The sequence below is a fragment of the Lathamus discolor genome, chromosome 3, assembly GCF_037157495.1.
Source record: "Lathamus discolor isolate bLatDis1 chromosome 3, bLatDis1.hap1, whole genome shotgun sequence".
NCBI lineage: Eukaryota > Metazoa > Chordata > Aves > Psittaciformes > Psittacidae > Lathamus > Lathamus discolor.
The window spans coordinates 41,492,806-41,514,357 of record NC_088886.1 but is presented as its reverse complement, the minus strand read 5'-3'; the positions used below and the strand labels follow the sequence as shown (position 1 = coordinate 41,514,357).

At 35.2% G+C, this 21,552-nt stretch overlaps 1 protein-coding gene across 6 annotated transcripts in view; it reads right to left on the bottom strand.

Moving 5' to 3' along the window:
* Nucleotides 1-21,552, bottom strand: part of DLG1 (discs large MAGUK scaffold protein 1) — a 165,362-nt gene that overhangs the window by 11,231 nt on the left and 132,579 nt on the right. For 2 of the 6 annotated variants that reach the window (XM_065674882.1, XM_065674879.1), the window contains 6 exons: nt 19,883-19,997; nt 13,235-13,411; nt 12,356-12,425; nt 7,059-7,158; nt 3,631-3,672; nt 510-560 (listed from right to left, as the gene is read on the bottom strand). In XM_065674882.1, coding sequence (XP_065530954.1) covers nt 510-560; nt 3,631-3,672; nt 7,059-7,158; nt 12,356-12,425; nt 13,235-13,411; nt 19,883-19,997 — 555 coding nt within the window. Of the gene's footprint in view, nt 1-509; nt 561-3,630; nt 3,673-6,316; nt 6,351-7,058; nt 7,159-12,355; nt 12,426-13,234; nt 13,412-19,882; nt 19,998-21,552 lie in introns of all 6 variants that reach the window. The other 4 variants (XM_065674877.1, XM_065674880.1, XM_065674878.1 and 1 more) reach the window with 2 other exon arrangements.

Sequence of the window (21,552 nt, the reverse complement as noted above, 5' to 3'; positions counted from 1 at the left end):
TGCGCTGTGGAGGTTTAGATGGAGATGAGGAACAATTCCTTCTCCAAAGGGTACTCAGGCATTGGAAAGGCTGCCCAGGACAGTGCTTGAGTCACCATCCCTGGAAGTGTTCACACACTGTGTAGACGAGGACCTCAGTGCAATAGCTTAGTGGTGGCCTTGGCAGTGCTGGGGTAAGGGCTGGACTTGATGATCTTAAAGGTCTTTTCCAACCTGGTTGATTCTATGATTCTATGATTTCTGAGGTTCACACTAACAGAACTGTTAAACGCACCATATTTTCCTTGCAATATAAACCATGCATAAGTTATTTTAGGTAGCAGAACTGTGTACTTTGTGCTAAACAATTTAGCAATTGCATCTAATAATTTATGCCTTTGTACTTCATTCATGCGAATAATGGTAACAAGCTCTAAACAATGAAGTTTGCCAAGGTGCTCAGAACATAAGGGCACATGAAGTGCTCTGATCATTCAGATGATATTTTATAATGAGTAAGATCTACAAACCTTCTTGTTGATTGACTGGTTCATACGACAAAACATATTCCTCTTGGCCACCTAAAATGTAAATGCAAAGACGTATCTATCCTTTTTTCTAAATCAACACATTTACATTGAGTCATTTAATGAACTATAATGATACAGACATTCCTTAGTAATATGCATTACAATGATACTGATGAAGCACATTTTTCAAGAGCAATGATTTATAAGAATCACAGAGATAAGCCAACACAAAATTTTAAAGCATAAGACACATACAGTATAAATAATTGCCTGGTTTCTGTTAGCATGGTGAACTGACATCAAGCACAAAAAGAATCTGAACGCATTATTGCAATGCTCGTATACGTGTTCCCCTGAATGAAATGCATGCATGCACTCGCTGCTATAGGCAATGCCACCTTCATCATCAACATTCTCCACACTCTGAAGCCACCATTTAAAATAATATTTTTTAAGAAAAATATTTATGCAGGGCTGATGATCATGTTCGTCACAGTGTACTTATCTTCCACTACCTTTCTCAAGAAGTGGCATTTACATATACATCCTCAACCACTCTAATTCTACCAAAAATTATGACTGTATATACTAAGTAGCTATTATTTTATTTATGAAGTTTTAAAGACAAAGTTGAAAACAAAGAATGCTTTGTGCTGTTCTCAGCTCCAGAAAGCACATCAGCAGTGAATGAAAGTAACTGAATTTTGACCTTCAACAGCTGCAGGCTTTTCAAATGTTAGTGAAAGCATCTGAAATATACCACAGTTGCCATCTCTCTAAAAGATTATTTCTAGTCTAACAAGGTATGTCCGAGTAAGATTTCATGCAGTGAAATCACTAAAACTCTATGACGACAGAGAATTAATAATTCTGAAAATAGAAGCTCAAATTACATGGCATTACTATGAACTTTGATCAAAATACAGTCCTTTGATAACTCACTTGTGTAATTTTGGAACATTCTTTGGAGTTTATAAGCCATTCTCATAACAGGCCAAGGAACATACCAATGCTATACCACAGTTGTATAGAAAGAGATGGCAGATGAAGGCTTTTATAAATTCATATATTGCTTCTGTATATCTAGTCTTTGTTTCATAGCAAGTATCATTGATCTTTTAAATCAAAAAATACCACTGAGACAACTATTTCTCTTATTTGCAATAAATCTGCATTCAAACTATACTACAGCAATATATGAATGAACATTTTTAAAATTACTGCAAGTGAGGAATACCTTAAGACAGACACAAAAACATGCAACCTGTATATTTAGTGTCTCAAAAAGTAACTCATGCAAATGGATTTTAGGACAGTATATACTTTCAGAACCCCTTTTAGGCTAGGGAGAGAAATAGGGAATCACCAACTATAAAGTCAACTATGAAAGATCCAGCTCACGTATAATTAGATATTTCTTTGGAGAAGTCACACTGTTATATGGTCAAAAATTACTTAGGCAAACTACTAAAGAGATAAAAACAAGTAAAAAGCATCCCCTGATTGAGGGCAAAAAGTATATATTGTCACTGCTTTTTAATACTTTGGAAAAAAATGAGTATTAATAGAATGAACCTTTTGAACAACCGTACTCATCTGTAATCAAGATAACTTTCATATTAGACAGCAGTAAGAAGAAATTAAAAAAAAATTATTTTAATAAAAAGTGCTTGCAATTACACACATAAATAAGCAAATCCATGACATTCATAATAAAATCAGGGCTTCCCAAAGAACAAGGGAGTGAAAAACTAACTAGTAGTAACCATGAGCTTTAAACAAAAATCAAGCTTTGAGAAAAAGAAGGGAAGAGAGGAAAGCAGCAAATTTAGGAAGAGCGAGCCATGGTTAGATAGTTTTAATGGCATGTCATTAAAAATGGTTAAAATGCGTAAGTTTATCAAAGGCAACTTCCATACATGTTCAATTTTGTGTTACTCTCAGGGAACACAAATGCCTTCCCCAAATGGTTTCTTTTCGATTACAGTCTACAGCACTGTTAGCATTTTATATACATATATCAATTCTTCCCTTGAGTGCCATCATCTGGAAGAAAAAATGTGGATCATCACCTCTGAGAAGACCCACAGCTTCCAAACAAATATATCTGTTAATGAATGCCCTTCCTTATCACCCTAACATAAACCATATGCTTCTGAAGCATTCACACAGTTGTAACAGGCAAGTAGCAGCTGCTCAGTGAGCCACTCAGTGTCACACTGCAAGACTTCTGTTGTTAACTTTTTTCATATTCCTCTTCAATTCCTCAACTTTTTCATCTTCCTGCTCTGCTCTATCCTGGATTCCTGGTCTGGACAGTGAGCCTTACTAAGGAGATGTTCTCTGGAAAGAACTAGTGGGATTGAAGCTCTGGCTCTGGTTTAAGACATTCACTGTAGAGCAGCACCATGATGCATCATTACCAACTGTTAACACATAGTATTGCTGTAGCTTGGGCTAATAAAAAAGCTATCTCAGTCTGGTATTTGAAATATGTCTTGAGAGAATGTGCATGTGTGCCTAGCATGCTGATTTATCATAACTGACTCCAGCACTGAATGCGTATCGTATGCTTTCAAGACAGTTCATAGTAAGCACCCACACTTGACAAAATAACTATTTTGTGAAAGCTGGAAGCAAGGGTAAATACATGCTTGTTTATCTTTACTTTCATTAGAAGCATAAATATATTAGAACTATCTGCTGTGAAAAAGTGTAGTTATTGCTCTATTTAGCAGATTACATTTTAGTTACATTTCCAGTATTAAGCTCAACTACATTTGTTTGTTAGCATTAAATTTACATTTAGGTTTTAATAGGTCTAGATAGCTCACATAATTTATAAAAAAACAGCATTAGGTTCAAATTAAGCTGAATTAAGAAAATCATAGATCACAATAAAAGTACCCATAAAGGAGGTTTGCAATGATGCTCTCTAACCAGTTTTTTTAAAAACAGAACACAATTTGCAGTTCTCCACCAAATACATGAATGTGGATTTCACCTGAAGGTGACTTGGAAGTTCTGTATAACATGTAAATACCCAGAAAAGACAAACAAAACCAAACAAAGAAGTACTAAACAAAGGTTCTAAATGAATAAAAAACTTAAAAACACTTACGGTAACTACTTTCACTATCGCTGGCGTTAGAGGTTACATGCTCTGAAATTGCAACACAATGGGAAAAAAAAAATAAGGAACATACACTAATGGCATGGGTCCAAAAGAAAGCAAACTGACACAAAATAATCCAGATGAAAGACAATACTGACATCAAAATGCTGAAATCAATACATATTGCTTATAAAAGTTTTAAGGTACTTCTCACAGCTCTCAGGATCAAGCTTTATTTCATATGAAAGGAACTGATGTTACTAAAAAGAGAAACATTAAATAGCACATCAAAGTAAGATTACAGAAAGTACACTAATGCATAGCTCCTATCTAACCCTGACAATTTTAGGTTTTCACTTCAAGATGAATTCTGTTGTGAATTATGGGGTTATGCATTTCAACTTTTATGCAGGCAATTTATTGATTACATTAAGAGTCTTGTAGCAGAAAATATAGTATTATATTGCAGTAAACACAGTGTATTACCTTCAATAATAAACACTTCTCTATGCTATATTAAATATCTTCCTTGAAGTGCACTGCAAAATTGTTTTTTTTTTCCTCCACCAATGCTGTACTTTTCAAAAGCTCCCAACTTTTATTCTGGACTCTACATTAATTTCATGCCTTTTATGTAGCAATCAAAACACTTCAGTAGCTACAAGGTGTTCAGATTTACTTTTTTAAGCTACGTAACTGTGTTAAGTATGTTTATGATAAAAATCAATGCAACTGAAGAATTTCAGGTATCAATCTATTCTTTTACTTGAAAATTCTATAAATCGGGTGAACAAACATGAACTTTGACATTGCTGAACTTTGTCATAAAGAATCCTTTTCTGTGCCACCCAATGAGTATGGCTATTTGCAGGGAAAACAAGTAACATTGACAGGGTTAAGACTGCATAAAGAAGCTTGTGTTTGACCTATACAAATTAAATACAATTAATCTGAAATTATGTACCTGTCCGCATGTGATAATACATACTGTTGTCATGAGGAGCCTTTATAATACATTAAATTCAGTGTGGTTCCTCCCCTACAAGACTTAAGAGAAAGAAGCAAGGGGACTCAGGAGGTAGGAATACAGTTAATGAAGCAAGTATGCTTCTAATGATTAATAAACATTTTTAAAAGTTAGTCATCATACGTAAATTAATTAACCTTTTGACATGTTTTTGGATCAAGTAAACTGATTTCTTTAAATCACAAATCTCTGGCTAGACTGAACTCCCTCATTTCATTTCTGTGAAGAAAAAACAAGTTTTTCTAACCGGTCAACCAGTTGACCTGTTTGTGAGTACTAACAGTTTGGATCTACCTCCATTTAATTTTCTTGTCTTGAAAAAAGAATGTCCACATTAGCATGGAAGAGGTAAACTGTGATGTTTAAAAGCCTCTTGATTGAACATGAAAGGGAGACATTGTCAACTGAGAATACAAGTGTTGTGATAGTCTGATAATGGTCGTAACAGTTAAAAATATAAAGCCTAAAATGCCTGCAAGAACAGCAGTCTTTCAGAGCCCATGTAACACAGCTTGTATTAAGTGTGGTAATGCAGTTTCAAAAAGTCTGACTGTGCTGAAAAACAGACTAGAAGCCATTTGTTTTTATAACAAAATCACCTACTGACATTCCTGCAGCATATTACAGTTTAAACTAGGTATTATCATACAGCCATAAAAGCTGCTTATGATCTGCTGTCAACAATAAGGCCATAAAGGTCGCTAAGGTCTTCCACTCTAGACTAAGAATTTCCTTGAAAGTAGACATTTCAGAAATGGAAAATTAATATTTTAGCTACTAGAATTTGTATTTAATGATTAAGACAAAGTATAGAAGTACACTGCTTCTCGTGTGTAATTTCAGGAACACTATGCATAACAGTTATGCCCTGGGAAGAAGTGTTCTTCTCAATGACCTTTAGTCACAGATCTTCAGTGACTAATTTTGCTATTCTATAAATGTATCACGACGTATGTGTTGAAAGTAAGCTTTTGACTTTTTTTATTTGTCATTTTATTTGTCATTATTTGTCATGTACAGTGGTGGTATCTGTGTACACCAACATATCTGTCAGGAGTACCCATCAAGCTTTGAATCTTACTGTTCAAGTAGTTAACACTTCTGCAAGGAATGCAACAAATACCTATGTGTCTCCTCTGTCAGCTACCCCCCTACCTGGTCCAAAAGCACCATAAGAGGTCAAATAGGACAGAAAAACTCTCACGGCATTTGTTAGGCAAAGTTTTTTTGTTTAAGTAGCTGATGCATTAGTCACCTAGAGAAAAGACTGAAAACTGTAACTAGTTGAAGTATTACAGCAATCGTACTACTACTGTAAAAATCTGTAAGTTACTTTTAAATAAATAAAAACACAAAGACAAGGTAAACGTGAGAAAGAAAATAATCATCAAGTTTTAAAACACAGTACTGTTAAGGACAAACAAGTGCACGCTGGTAAGCTTCTGAACAACAACAAAAATATAATGTGACAGTCACATAAAGTAATATGTTCCTGAAAGCAAAAAACCCCAAAACATTACAAATTAGAAAAAGTTTATGCAACACTTTAAAAGTCAGCCTCCTTATGCCAGTAGAGCATCAGTCTCAGAGAGATCTGTTAAAAAAAAATAGTAGTAATTTTTCAGATGGAGGTTAAAATAACGTGGGAGTATTTTGATCACTTACTCAGGCCTTTTGATCCCATGTCGTCAGGGACCTCCTGCAGAGTAGTCCCCAGAGGGCAAGCAATAAAAAGACAATCACAAAGAAAATAATTGTCAGTAATATATAAAATTGGCGCTACGACAGGAGACAGTTCCAAGAACATCACAGGGGAAGATCAAAGTCTCCAGTATTTGACCTGACTGGCACATAAAGCGTAATCAGTGATGCAAATGGCACAGAAACACAGTTTGCTGCAGACCTGGTCTGCATTAGCAAACTTATGCAACTGCTTTTGGAGAAGACACTTTTTTAGTGCTGGCAACAGTGACGAAAATCAAAGTAAACTCTCTTCATTAGGAAAACCAAATTACAATTAATGACTTTGAAGAAACCAGTCTAAAGGGACTGATTCAAGAAGCTGGTAAGCTCCATTACACTTTCATCACTGCTGTGCCCTCTCCTCCAAGACAGAACGAGGAACCATCACTGACAGTGCTGGAAGGCTGCTGTCTCCTCCAGTTATGTACATACTGCCACTCAACACTATTACCCAGTTTATTCCAGATTGGAATGCTCCTGGGTTAAATTTTACTTAAACAACAAACAAGCAGTTGTATTGATTTTGTAGATTGGTTTGTCATTGGCACCTCAAGCTCTGTTAGCCTGTTGCAGCTCATGAAACTGTCTCCATGGTAACACCCTACTGCAAGCTAGAAGGCCCTTCTATGTGTGCTTCACTCTCCATCGGATGCCACATACTTACGGTCAATATCACTGGTTTCCTGCTCACTCTGGTCCTTGTTCTTGTAGAAGGGAAATTTTCGGGAAAAGAGGTTCTTTTTACGCTTGTCATTGAATGACTGCTGAAGAAGAGAAGGAGGGGCAAAACAAAGGATGTCTAATGTCTGTGTGAACAAAGGCCCAGACCAGCAGCTTTGTGGAAGCTGACTCCTATAACCACATTATGCAGTGCATATTTAGTTTAACACTATCTTCTCAGCTCATTAAAAATAGAGATTGTGATCATGGCTTTGCTCATACCCTCCCTACTTAACATGCTTCACGTGTACTGAGAGAACCAGCAGGCTGGTTCATCCTCTATGGCCTGACCCGTATTTCACAAATTTAGGCTCCCTGGGAGTGTAAGAAGATGTGAAAAAACTACACTGCTAGAAGATGGCCAAACCATAATGAATTCAAAGTCAACGAAATCACTGATACTATCTACTATAGAGATTACAGTATTTTAGAAGAAAAAAAATAAATGCTGAGGCTTTAAACAAGCTTTTGCGAACAGCTGACATCGTAATAGCACACCAGAAGCATCTGCCAGTGTTACCCATTTGCAAAAGTAAAACTGTAAATACTCCGGTGGCAACTGCTAAATGACAAAGGGCAATGGAAGCTAAAAGCTGGCATTGTACTGAATGTTCTTACGCTTAAATAACAGTAAAATAGGAAAACAGGAAAAATAGAAACATGTCTAGCTAAAGTATCCAAACAATAAGAAAAAAACCAACCAGAATAACCAAAACAAACCCATATTTGTTGCAATCTTTCACAATCATGATTCATTGCAAGTTCAATGAAAGAAATTATTTTGCTCTACATAAGTCTGCATCCCAATACCAAGATTAACTTCCAAAAGATATAAACTGATTTCCTTTTTTTTTTTCCCTGTGGCAACTATAGCATTTATAGAGAAATACCACATGAAAAACTGTATATCCGAGGCTTATGTTCAGCAACTTTTGACATTAGTTGCTTGTGTTGTTGAAGAATTTCTGTATCTCAGTTGCTACAATAATTTCTAGAGTTACCTACATATACATACACATACCCACCCATCTGAACATGTAAACTATTACTGTGCTCCTTGCGTATAAGTGATGGAGAGCATCAACGTATTTTCATTCATGTACAAATACCTCTACGGGTATAATTAACACAGAATTTAGTAGCATCTGCCATATCTTCTGCTCAAGATATTACGTGACTACAGCACCTTTAATTTACTGCTCTACAACAATAAAGAAGCTCCATGTACAAATAAATCAGTAAAACTTTTACTGCAGTTATGCCCTGCACTAGAATACAGCTAACTTGAAGCCAACTGAAATTTCTTTTCATCTTCAGGCATGAATCATCTGGCCAGTTCTGCCAAGACATGAAAATTTACCATGTTTTTGTCATCTGGTCTGCAGAAACTCTGTTAGGGGAAGTACACAGAATAAAGTAAGAAAACGCCCAAAACTTGATGTTGAGACCCTACTGCTGCAGGGGAGCTGCTGATTTCTAAGCCAAGAAGAGCCCATGTGCAGCAGGAAGGAACTTCCACAGAACAAATTTTTTAAAAGCTACTTTAAAAAAATGTGTATTTTTAATTCATACATTAAGGACTATTCACAGCTATTTCTAAAATTTGGAGCACGTTAATTTTCAAGTAACTGTCTGCCTTCAGGCAGTGTTAGCTTATCTTCCTGCATTATACGCAATACAGTTGTAAAAGGTACATAATCTTTTCTACCAGCACTAAGTATGGAATGAAATATAGTAGCAGCTAGGGGTCAAATAGGACAAACAGTTGGCCACCTTCTTTGGTGCAGTTACAAAACTAGTATTTGGCCTTCCTAAAGAGAAGACCTATAGTGCAACACAAAAGCTGCATCCTGCTACAGTATTGACAATCCTTCTCACCATCTGTTCTAATACAGACTTGCTTGGCAGTACCAGATACTGAAACATCCAGGAATATCTTCGTTACCACTGTGGGGTTTTTTGGTTGGTTTTTTTTTTGGGGGGTGGGGTTTTTTGAGGTTGTTTTTTGTTTTGGTTTGGTTTTTTTATTACTTAAGATTACCAGGTGTTAAAAAAGAGGGACACGGTACCATGGGAGCACAGTGACACTGACCTCTGGAAACAGCAATACTATGTTAAGTAGGAAATCTGTAAAACCTTTAATTGGCTGGCATCTGTGTTCAACTAGAACTGTCATTCCACTGTAAGAATTGGTAAATTATCAACCTGACATATGGACAAAAGAACTGGATTCAAGCCAATCATATGCTTGCAGAAACCATAGTTGGCATGGATGAGGTTTTAGGTTACAGTCCTTCTGACCTTCTTAATCTGAAGTCAACAAGTCATTGCAATTGACTTCTCACAACCAGAAAGGTTAATATAATTTACAGAAAAAGGGCAACAAATAAATATGTGCCCAGAGGAGACCTTGGCTGAGTATACTGCAAAATACTGTAGCACGAATTTAAAAAAGTGGAAGTCCCACAGCTGTGTAACTGTTCCACTTGGACAAGGTCCCTCAGTTTGAGCAAAAGAATAGAGGAAATAAATGTAACAAAGCTAAAATGGTGCAACTGAACTGAGGTGGTGAGACCCTGCAATTTGTATAGGTAAAATGAGTGGCTGATTTATTGTACTTCATGAAACAATCATGATCTTAATCTTAGTTTTGAAAATATTACATAACCACAATTAATATAACTTTGTTCAGTATTCAGTAAATCTTACTGAACTAATATTACATTTTATATACTGCATGTGTAATGGTCAGAGTCAGTTCCATTGCCGAAAAAAAAAGAGAAAATAAAACTAATATTATACTGATTTTGCATAAAAGATTAGCCAAAAGATTATTTTTAAAAGATACTATGATTATAAAAAGCTAGAGAGAATTGCTTATTAGTTGAAAATGCATAGTAATCGTATTAAATTTTTCATAAGCCCACTGCAAATCATAGAGGCATCATAAGCAACAATATATTAAAACAGAAGCAGCAAAGAAAGTGAGATAAATGTGTATATGAACGAAACAAACATGAAAAATTTAACCATTTCTGCTCCAGATTTTTTAGCTTTCCTCAGAGTGAAAGGAGCACGGATTTTAATGTTTGCCATCACTATGGTTATTCTTTAAGGTTTTAATGTAGAAATTTTGAGAAACTGCATGAAGTTGGTACTTCATCCTGCCCATGAAGTATTATCATATACAGACACAGGAAAGGACACAGTCCATAAGGACACATATGGTGCAGACAACTTACTGGAAAAAATATCATCATGACAAATACATAAAGAATACTGTAAGAAGAAACCATGATACTAAACCATTTATAGCTGAAGCAAAAGATTGTGAACAGTGTAAGCGTGTTTGCAAAATGAAATGTTACTAAAGAAAAGGAACTGCAGTTCTCTATCAATGGCAAGCGTAGCTGCTTTTCCACAGTATTCCATGCATATCTTTGGTGCTATGCTAGTACACAGTGGCTGTGCACTAACTCTGCTATTGTCAAAACGGTGCTTCAAATACATTGTTAATTAAGCTAATTGTTTCCAGTTTATTTGTAGACACCACAAAACCATGCAATTATCTTTCAAAGAACATGGTAACACTTGAAAAATTACATCATGTAATTAAAATAATCTGAAATATTTGAGCTTTTTTTTTTTTTTTTTACCTCTAAAAAGTGAACTCAAATTATAAAAATGATCGGGTTAAAAATTACAAGGTGATAACACTATCCCTATACCAAAATATAAGTGCACCAAAACAGAAAAAACCTGCAAATAATTCACTGAACCCTCAAAGCAGTACTTTAATTGTTCATCAGAAAATAACTAGATGTTGATTTCCTTTTAAACAAATACTTACAGAAAGCAGCATGACATTTACTTCATTAATAAACTAAACTGAAACCTTTGCCATTTAGCAGAGGGACGTACATATGGACGGGACAGTCTTTAAAGTCCTACGCTATCAGGATGAAGTATTGAAGCTTTAGTATTTTATATATGTGATTTTTGAAGTAATGAAAATGTTGTAACTGAAACAAATGACCAAAAGGAATCTTTGGGATTTATAATAATGACTGACTTATGTTACAGCATTAGTGCTATTAAAACAGTAACAACTATTTAAGAAATAGCTTCCTCAGAAGCTTAAAGCATGTTTCAGATTTTTAAAAATGACAGTATATTATTACTTTAGAAAGCTCGTACATCTAAAACGCATATACCTAAGTCCTGAAATTACTAGTTATACACTATTGGTAGAAATTGTGAGGTTGTGAAATTGTTTCTCACATGTCAAAACAACCAAAACATTGCAGAAAAGCCTCACCCTCAAAATAATAAAAAAAATTTTGGCTGCTGTAGCATTATGAAATTGCTATAATTTTGGCTACAAGCATTCCTATTAGAACTTAAGTAGCTATGTTGCTTTCTCACCACTTATTCCCATCATGTGTACCAGGACAGGGACTGCATACCGCGCAGCGAACTGCACCAAGGGACTGACTAAACTGAAAACCAGGATTTCTTTCAGATTGGGTTATTTTTCATCTGCATCGGCTACTTTATATGATTTGAGCCCAGCCACACAGGTATTCACACCAATAGAGAGCAGCAGTGAGAACAACCAGCTGTGAGACGGGGGCTGGTTCTGGGCAGGAATGGCACTAGCCTTCAGTTTTTGTTGGCCTATGCCCTTGCCTGAAATTCTTCAAAGCTTCTACATCCATGACTGTAAAAAAGAAGTTAATTTATTCTGTCTCCCTACTGCATACATCATAAAACCTCATTTCTTCATAGGGACCTTGTTCAGCTTTACTTCCTTGTCTTCTAGATGCATTAAGAATAAATACCTTAACAAAAAAAAACATTTCCTGAAATCTGGTAGTAAGCTCCGTCCCACAAAAAGGGAGTCCTGGAATACACTCCATACTACTGTCCTAAAGGACTAAACTGCTTTATAAACAGCACTTGCAGAGCTGTTACAAATGGCACTATTCAATACATGGTTAGTATCTACAGCTCCTATTACCTTATAGTATTAATGAGACTATATATTTATAAGCTAATTCTTCAAACAATTTGCACTGTTCTGGCAATTAAAGTTAGCTTTGGTGCTCAGAATTGTTTTATTTTTCTATTTGACAGAATTTCATCATTTCACTAAAATCTTAAACTGAGCCTGCACAGATAATCCACTGAAAAAGGTTACCATTCACAATGCCAGGTGTAATCAGCACTTCATTAACTCACCCCTTTATCTCCTCTTGTTTTGGAATTGAATTTCACTGTCTTTAAACGGGCTCGTTCTTTTTTCTCAACTCTACCACAAAAAACATACACAAAAATGGTAAATCAGCAACACTGCAGAACTTCAAGTTACTACTTGTTACAATGTAAGCATATAGGTGTACCTTTTGTAGGATAGATTTTTATTGCTGATGACACCAGAAAATGGAAGCATGCTAATGACAAACTGCATTGAAAAAGGTATTATTTCTCAAGTAATGAGCTGTGAGGGTATTGGAGTATTCTGTGATTATATAGATTCAATAAACCCAGAGGGTGCAAAGAGAAAACATGACACAGCTAAATGAACAGCCTCAATTTTGAGTCAACAGCAGATACTAAGATTCAGATCACCTAATCTCCTATTTGGGTTTCTATCACGCCAACAAACACTTCACCTCATTTACTCTGACAACAAAGAAAGATTTAACAGTTTCCTGTGTAGAAAGAATTTCTATTTTCTGTATAGAAAGAATTCATGATAGTGTCATGATTTGAATAAAATTAACTTTGCACCTTTTCATCCATAAATGGTGTAATGTTATTAAACCCGTATGTTATGTCATTAAGCCCATACCTTGCTTACAGGGAGAACAGAGAAATGGACATGGAACACCTTTATCAACTTCAGAACGCAACTTCTAAAACTAAGTGGGATTTTAACAAACTTTTCGTTAAGTTAGTCAGAATCCCACTACACATTATTTAAAACCAAGTAAATCCAACAAACTAGTGGGTTATGTGTACAGAATTTACAATGAAGAGCAAAGTATATGCAACATATGCATTAATCATATCAGACGCTTAATAGCGGATAACCCAAAGTAACAAAGTATGACACACCTGCGTTTGCTAGGGATAACTCCAATCTCATCACTTTCTCCATCCGGAGTTACCTGCCGTGCTTGCCACCATTCATCATCAGAAGCATTAATGACGTGGAGAATATCGCCAAATTTGAAATTCAGTCCTTGACTGGGAAGGCCACTGTCTTTAGTCTTGTCATAGTCAAAAAGAGCTCTACAATGAGAATAAAAAATAAGACATTGATAAAGCAAAGAAGAAACACAGGGGAGTATGAAAAGCACAAAATATGAAGCAAGCTGCCTGTGTTCATAAATTATTGTCTCATTCTGTCAACTGCTTAAAACAAGGCGGCCAAATGCACTCTCTCATATACAAACACGCAGAGAGACAATATGTAGTATTAGTATTCATAAACACTTCTAGGTTTTAACGCATGAGAACAAATTTAATCCAGAGCAAAACTCGTTCTTTACAACAGGTCTACAAGCAGATGCCTCCTGCAATTCAATTATGTACTTAGCACAGAGCAAGTTACATGTCAGCCCAGGATAAAAAAGGCAAGCAAGTATTTGAAGCATACAGCACTGTTTAAAGTTCTGTAATGTACCTTGGTTTATGTAAAATTACAAATTGGAATGATTGTAGTAAATAAAAATTAACTCATTCTTTAAAATGAAAGTCCATATCCTGCTCACAGAGAAATAAAAAAAAAAGCAACCAAAAAACCCCTGAAAAACCAAACCTCAACAACTTCGTTATCGTGCCTGAAAGCAAAGAACCGTACATGCATTCTTTCGGAAAATTCCCAACTATTCCAAGATAATCTCAGCCTTTGTTGTAAGGATTTTCTAAGTGCCTATTTTCAAATAATAGGCACCAGCAATACCTTAACACCAGCTGTGTGACTACAGTATTATTAATACTCCCTTTGCTAGCAAGGTTGGTTTATGCAAGTCTGCTATTACCCAGACTCGGTTTTGTCTGCTTTGCACGGACTCCTTCCACCTTTACCCCACCCCATCCCCCCGGCCCCAGTTTTGCTTACGAAAGCAAAATTGTCCAGAAAAGCACATGGTCCTCCATACTGTGGAACTGATCTGGGTTAAAACCAATTTCTTTTCTCCCTATTGGTTCATTTTATGACTCGGTCAGTCTCCTGGGGAACTGAAGAGACCCACAGTATTTTTCTCCCAGCACAATTGAGCATTTCTTGAGGATGCAAAAATGAACGGCAACAGGACCCTCTTACCAAACTCTAAGAGATTATGCCTTACAAATCCTAAAATAATCCCAATATTATGCCTTATAAAGGACTCTTATTTTACATTTGAAATAAGTGTATGAACCTCAATCATGTAAAGCAAGAAGTGCCTGTATGATCCAAGCCAAAAAACCCTCAACTTGATTCCATCTGTAAGGCCACATGTTTGTCAGTGATGAACCTTCTAAAGGATACCCTGTCTCTATTTAGAGACATGATTCCAAGTCCGTCACAAAGTAGCATCAATAAATCACAATGTAATGATTTTAAAATGGTGTCCTTGTCCAAATTCAGTTTGTTTCTTCATGCTGAACGCTGATTTTACATACCTTTTTCTGCTAGATTTTTAATGCCTGATTCATTTTTATTTTTTTTAATAACCCATGTAAGTACTTGTTTGGAACTCTTTGCTCCAGAACTTATTTTAGCTTTGTGAATTTTGCCTTTCTGAAGTACTGAGTGCATATCTTTGGGTTTGAACTACATTTGTTCATGACAAATTGCTTATAGAGAAGAAGTTAAAAATTTTCTGTCAGCTCACTTTATCTTTAGCATAAGGTCTACTGCAAAATCAAGAGTTCTCTGAGACCCCATGCCTTTCTTGGGCCATAAAAACTATCACAAAAGTTTCAGAAAGGGCTAAAAGTTTTAACAAATATTCTCTAGAATGTCTAGAACAAGACAGAAATTTTAAAATAGCTTACTTTCATGATACACAAAGCCCTATATTTAAACATGCAATAATTTTAGTTTGTTGAATTTATTATAAAATTTAGGCTTTCAATTTTGAAATAGCTTGAAGGCTGAAATACAACCTTCCTTCAGCAGTGCAACTTCCACTATGTTTTAGTTTAATTCCATAACATACTTGAAATGTCCCAATTATTTTTAAAAAATTATAACCCTTTTCTTCTTTGAAATAGCCTGAATACTGCAGGTAAGGAAATTATACCCCTACTAATTATTCCTTCAGATTCTTTTGGCACATATTTGTTCAGGAAGGACTCTGGACAAGCATCATTCTGCGTCTCAAAATAGACTGCACATACTCCATATTTTTAATGCAGATTCAAGTTGTATACATTTTCACTGACTTAATTAAATGCATCATAAAATTTATTTCCTGAGAATTCTTGTTAGCATTCAAGCAATGATTTCTACCAGTGCTATTTCTAACTTTTAGTTTGAATATAAAATATGAGCAGTGAACTGGGCCTAACAGCATTAACAGCTGTGTTGACTGCATGACAAAAAAAAAAATCTGTAAGAGTGAAATAGAAGCACAAATGGATAAAAACATAATATCAATATGTGCTCTTCAAACTAGATAAATGGTTACACAGGATAGTTCTTTTGCACAATGAAAGGCTGTTTCATTAAATACCTCTCTGGTGAGGGCACTTCAAGAAAAATAATTTCATTGGAGAACGAAGTCAAAGCTGATAAATATAGTTTTATTATAAGATAAATTAGATTACCACACAGTAGTGACAACTATTGCACTAAAATTTAGAGGAACACCAGCAATGATAAAATGAGACAAAAAGCAAACAGAATTAACAAAAACCTCTTTGGATTCCAACTGATTAACATGGCTTGTCCTGTATGCTTGGCAAGTCACCAAATCAGAACTCATTTCACAGCCAAGATGACATATTTTTCTACAGACTGGTATATTAAAAAAAATTTCCTTTATTAACTCTCTGCATGGAGACTTCTATTACTTGTTAATACATGGTATTAACAATACCATTTATATATTTATTTAGTGTAAGTTATAAACACAAAGTTACTTAAAAATAAACTTGACATTTCTGATCAAAAAACTCCTAAAAATTACTTTACAGAGAAAGCAACACATCCTCCCTTTTATTTTACCTTGTATTACTCAGCCACTACTCAGCACTAAAAAAGGTAACTTGGTTCTTCCATTTACAAGTCTACAGAAACTGAAATTATTGCATGTTTCATGAGTGCTTATGTTTCAAAGCCAAAATTTTAATGGCTGTGTTAACAGTGCCAGATTTTCTAGAACATCTTTTTACCGGGCTATACTAACTACTTTCAGTATCACAGGCTGCTGATCAAGTTTTTCTGACGCATATCTTCTTTTAGGGTATTTCTGCTGAACAAAGCAATTCCTGCAGCAAAAGCATCTCTGTGTATTATTTCATGAAACATGAATTAATCTTACCACTTCAGAATGAAAGAAGTTCAGGTTATAAAGGAGGTTCTCTTTTTCATCCTGAGTTTTTGAGGAAAGCTGTTTGAAACTAGATGTTTTAACTAGCAGAATAACATAGGAATGCCCAACTAAGCTCCTCCTGCAGGCAAATACACTTTTCAGGCCTAGTGTTAATGCCAGAACTTATTTTTTTCAATTGATTTAGTTAGGATTTCATAATGATTTTAAAACTGTAAAGCTTACTCCACTTTGACACATAACCATTTTCTGCTCTGACTCAAGCAGAAATCAGCACCATTACTTGAATTTAAAATGTATCATGCCAGAAAAATTCACAAAGGGAAAAGTAATTTTCAATTTTGAATTCTATGCACATTGCAGAGACCGAGATTTGGCATGCAAGATGAGATAAAATATGGATCAAATTTACTCCCTATCAACATATTATCATAGAAGCTTGATACCATTGAGCTATCTCTTCACATTCGCTTTTTGAATCTGCAGGTGAAGGAGGACAGCATATGGATATAATTCAGATGCGAAATCAAAATACTGTATAAGAATCTCTCTCCTCTTAAAGATCAAAATAAATATGAAGCAAAAATAAGGGAAGGCCACTAAATCAGTACATCTTAATTAGTTGGGGGGGTGGGGGGGAGATGGAGATGAGGTAAGTAGTATTACATTTACAAATTAAGAGTTAGCTGCTACTGAATTGTTATATTTGTATTTCCTTCCAAGGAGTGTTTGTTAAATTGCTACTCACCATATACTGATATACATACAATTGAGAACAAAAATCTGGCATTTTATTTCAAATTGTATTTTCAGGCAAACACAATAATCTTTTCCTTAATATTATATAACACCTCCAAAACACTCTTTAGAAACAGACTATTCATAAAGATACCAAGTTTCAGTTATCGGGACACAATGATGTATCTGATATTACCTGCCATTTTGTTACCATGATTTTGAGAAATCACCAGAGTATTATTTTTGGAGTGTTTTTATTTGATAGGTGTTCTGCAATTGTGGTTGAATGCCTACAAACATTTTACTGTTGGATTTACCATTCAATTCAGCATTATGTTATATAACTGGAATCATTTATGGAAAATCCAAAACCAAATATTATAGAAAAAAAGATAACTTCAGTTACTAAAACAGGCTTTGAATTGGTACAATTAAGAGTACAGGATGCTCATACCAGAGTGACTTATATAAGAAGGAAGAGGCTGGATAACTAACATGTTCTGCCAGTATCTAGCAATATGTGAAAAGATTCATAAAACTTACTTCAGTGAGGTCAAAATTATATCAGAAACCAGACAGAACAGATGTGAACCCATCCTGTGTATAACTAAGTTGCCTACCAATCTTTGGCATCTTTTGGTGTGATGACAAGAGTAGATCTCAAAAGCCCCAGCAGCACCCTCTGTTTGGAGATGTGGGTGGGAAAGTACTTTTCCTGAGGAATTTTTGCATTTTAGATTTTTGTTCTGACTTTTAATAAGGCTGATTACTGAGTCTTAAACACTTTTCTGCCAACAACCTGGGGAAAGCTGCATTTTCTTCTGCAGCTGACAAAGTCAAAAGCTCAAAGACTTCCATCAGCGGAATAATAGCTACATAAACACAGAACACTTGCCAGCGGCTTAAAATACCAGACCAATGTGTGAACATGAGCATAGCGGTTTAGAACCTAATCAGGCTATAGGTAACCAAGCAAAAGAAAAGCATTTAGAATTGTTTAGGCTTAGTTATATGATGAGGGCTAAAGCAATAAATCTTGTGATTATGGAAAGGAGGAAGATCTCACCACGATATCCATATGTACACCTACCTGTAGAAATTCTAAAACACGGATAACTGATATCAAGCACTTATGCTTAGTATTCAAGGCATTTATCATTAAGAGTTTTAAATTCTGACCCCCAAAAATATTTAAAGTAAAAACTCACTCCCCCCCAAAAAGAGACACAAAAAAAGAAGACATGCAAGAAAAAAAAAACAAAACCAAAACCAAAACAAACCCAACAAAAGCAAAAAAACCCCACAGACAATGCTACTAAAACGATAGGTCAAAACTTAAGAACTATATGTTATAGTCAATCTAAACAGAAGTCCTGTATGAGGACATTTGTTTCAAAGCCTTCAAAAATAGGTTGTAAAGACTGAGACTTTCCTGAGCGTAGATGTAATGACTCAGGTAAGACTTGCTTCCTGTCCCATAGCGCAATACTATTTTGTTCAGAATGCTATATGTATCTGCTTTGGATGAGAAAAGTCAATAGCCCCTGAGCCTACGATTTCAGCAAGTATGCCAGTGAGGTCATATGACATTTTAAAATAAGTTTAACCCGAGAACCATCACTACTGAAGTTTTACCTGCTCTACTAAAATGGTCTGGACCCTGCCAAGATGCTACTGCTGGCTTTTATTTAGAGGGATGAGCTGGTTTGGGGAATTCAATAAATTCATTCTTAAAAATGCAACCCTTTTCCCCACAATCCTTATTTGAAATATTATGCTGTATCAGCGTACGATAATTGATGCAGGAGTTAGCTGGCACATTAATGAGATGCACCTTGGCACAATTTCCCAGTGAAACCACCCATTTTCTTAACTGCTTCATGCTCTTTTATATTTCCACTTCCTTTTAACCCTCATTATATTTAATTCTATATGTATAAATTATTGAAGAATAATCAGTTCATTTAATCTGATGCATTTGCTCTCTTGGCTACCATGGAAAATACAACAAAACGTCACTGGATCTAGAATTAAGTTTTCTTAATACAGCTGAGAATACAAATAAAGCTAAAGGAAGTAAGATGGAAGTATGTCAAAGCCTAAGTAAAGGGAGACAAATCTGAATTCAAGAACTGAACAAGGAAGAATATGAAGACTACTGTCAAAAAAACACAAACTGAATTAAGCAATTTATTAAGACTCCACACATACACTGACTTTCAGAACGTTTTTGCTGGAAGATTATGATCTCTGAATTAAGACAAAAAGCAAGTAACAGCACTCATACAGGGTTCTCATGGCAATTACTTTTTTTTAAACCATTATATTAACTGATCTAAAATAAGTTTTATTTTTAATATATTTTACATATAAATATACATTTGTTAAGTTCAATAGTGAATAATTGTCTAAAAATGCAAATAGAGAAATATAGAAGTCTGCAGAAAAAACACGCTAGCAATACTATGAGAAAGATGATTACCTGACATAGAGGGATCTCTTCTGGCTGGTTCGCAAAGATCCTGATCCTGAACTAATGCTACTGTTCATCATCTGTTCCCGTAAATCATGTATTTTAGCTTCAAAACGACTGTATTCTGCAAGAAAGGGAGGCATTGAAATTAATTTTCCTTGAACTTTAGCAATTAAATTAACTGAGATAAAATTTGAAATAACTGTGATTAGACAAAGCAAATAAACAAGCAAACTATACTTCAAAATTCTGTGGGTTTAATCTATAGGTTACAGTAACTACTTTTTTCTAATTAAGACAACCATTTCTACCTATATCATTGTTATAGTAACAAAGACTGGTACAGCTAAACTTTAACCCCTGACAAAAAGAAAACTTCAAAACATACACGTGAAATGCATAAGCTTATAATAAAGAACTATATATTTTAAATTTTAAAGAAATGGGAATGAAAAGTGTCTGTAGTCTAAAATTACCAGACTTGAATTAGATAAAAGAATTTAGCACTACAAGGTGGGAAATAAGCAGAACATCTTCTGAATAATCCAATGTTTCCATTGGAGCTGAGCAAAGGAAAAAAAAAAGATTCCAGAATTCTGGCATGAATTTCAATCCACTTATAAACAGCACTAGCGATTCTAACTCCCTCTCACGAATTATGTACAATGTTAATCCTGGAAAAACGGATTGTGCTCTTAAACAGCACTGTGTACCATTACAACTAAGCTAAATGCATTTGATTTTAGCTACAAAAGACAGGCAAGTGAAATAGTAATAGCTTCTTCAGGACAAACATTTCCTGAAGTGAGGTACTTACATGCTGTCAGCATAAAATATGAACTCAGAACAAGTTAGTTTTTCCTTCAGTTGAATAGTTTGGACTTCAGGATCAACAGATCCCCTTGTAAAACCTTCCTAGTTAAAAGAAACGTTCTGCAGCCACCACCTTCGCCAGTAGACCACGTGATGCCAGATTAGAACAAGTCAACACTAGGAGAGCCAGGGTGTGTGCGGCAGGCAGCTGCTGAACTGGGTACTCTGCTGCTCTTCCTAGCTGCACCCTTATTCCCTGTCCGCATCAATTCACACAGGAAATGCAAGACAGGGCTTTAAAATGCAAAAAAATCACTAAAGATTCCTTCAACACTTATCTAAATACTACAACTGATTTATCGTATTGCATTCTGTGGCATTTTCTCCCCACAAACTCAGTGAGCACAAGCTAACTGCGGAAGAAAAAAAACCAAAAAAATTGTTACAGAAGAATATTCTGTGAACCAGTTTCTGGTTATCACTTCACCAATGTTAGTAATAAATCTAATGCTCAAGCAACTAGCAACTATTATTAACCCTGTCTAGAACACTGCAATATTCACAGTCTCTTAACCTTGAGTTTTATCCTTTAAAACCAAAAGCTGTTAGTTCTTAAGACAGCATCTTAGTTTTAAAAACAGCATTGTGTGCATGTTAACAAAGTCCAGATCAAGTAATTTAACCAGCACTAAAATCAGACTGATGAGGTTGGTTAACAAGAGAAACAAAAACTATTTCCACAAGTACCAGTGCTACCACTAACAGCAAAAGAATTTAAGATGACAGGATGGTAACCTAAGAGGAATAGGAAAAAACTACATCTTTTAGAAAACAATGTACTTTAGGGAAAGGATCCAGATGCAGAG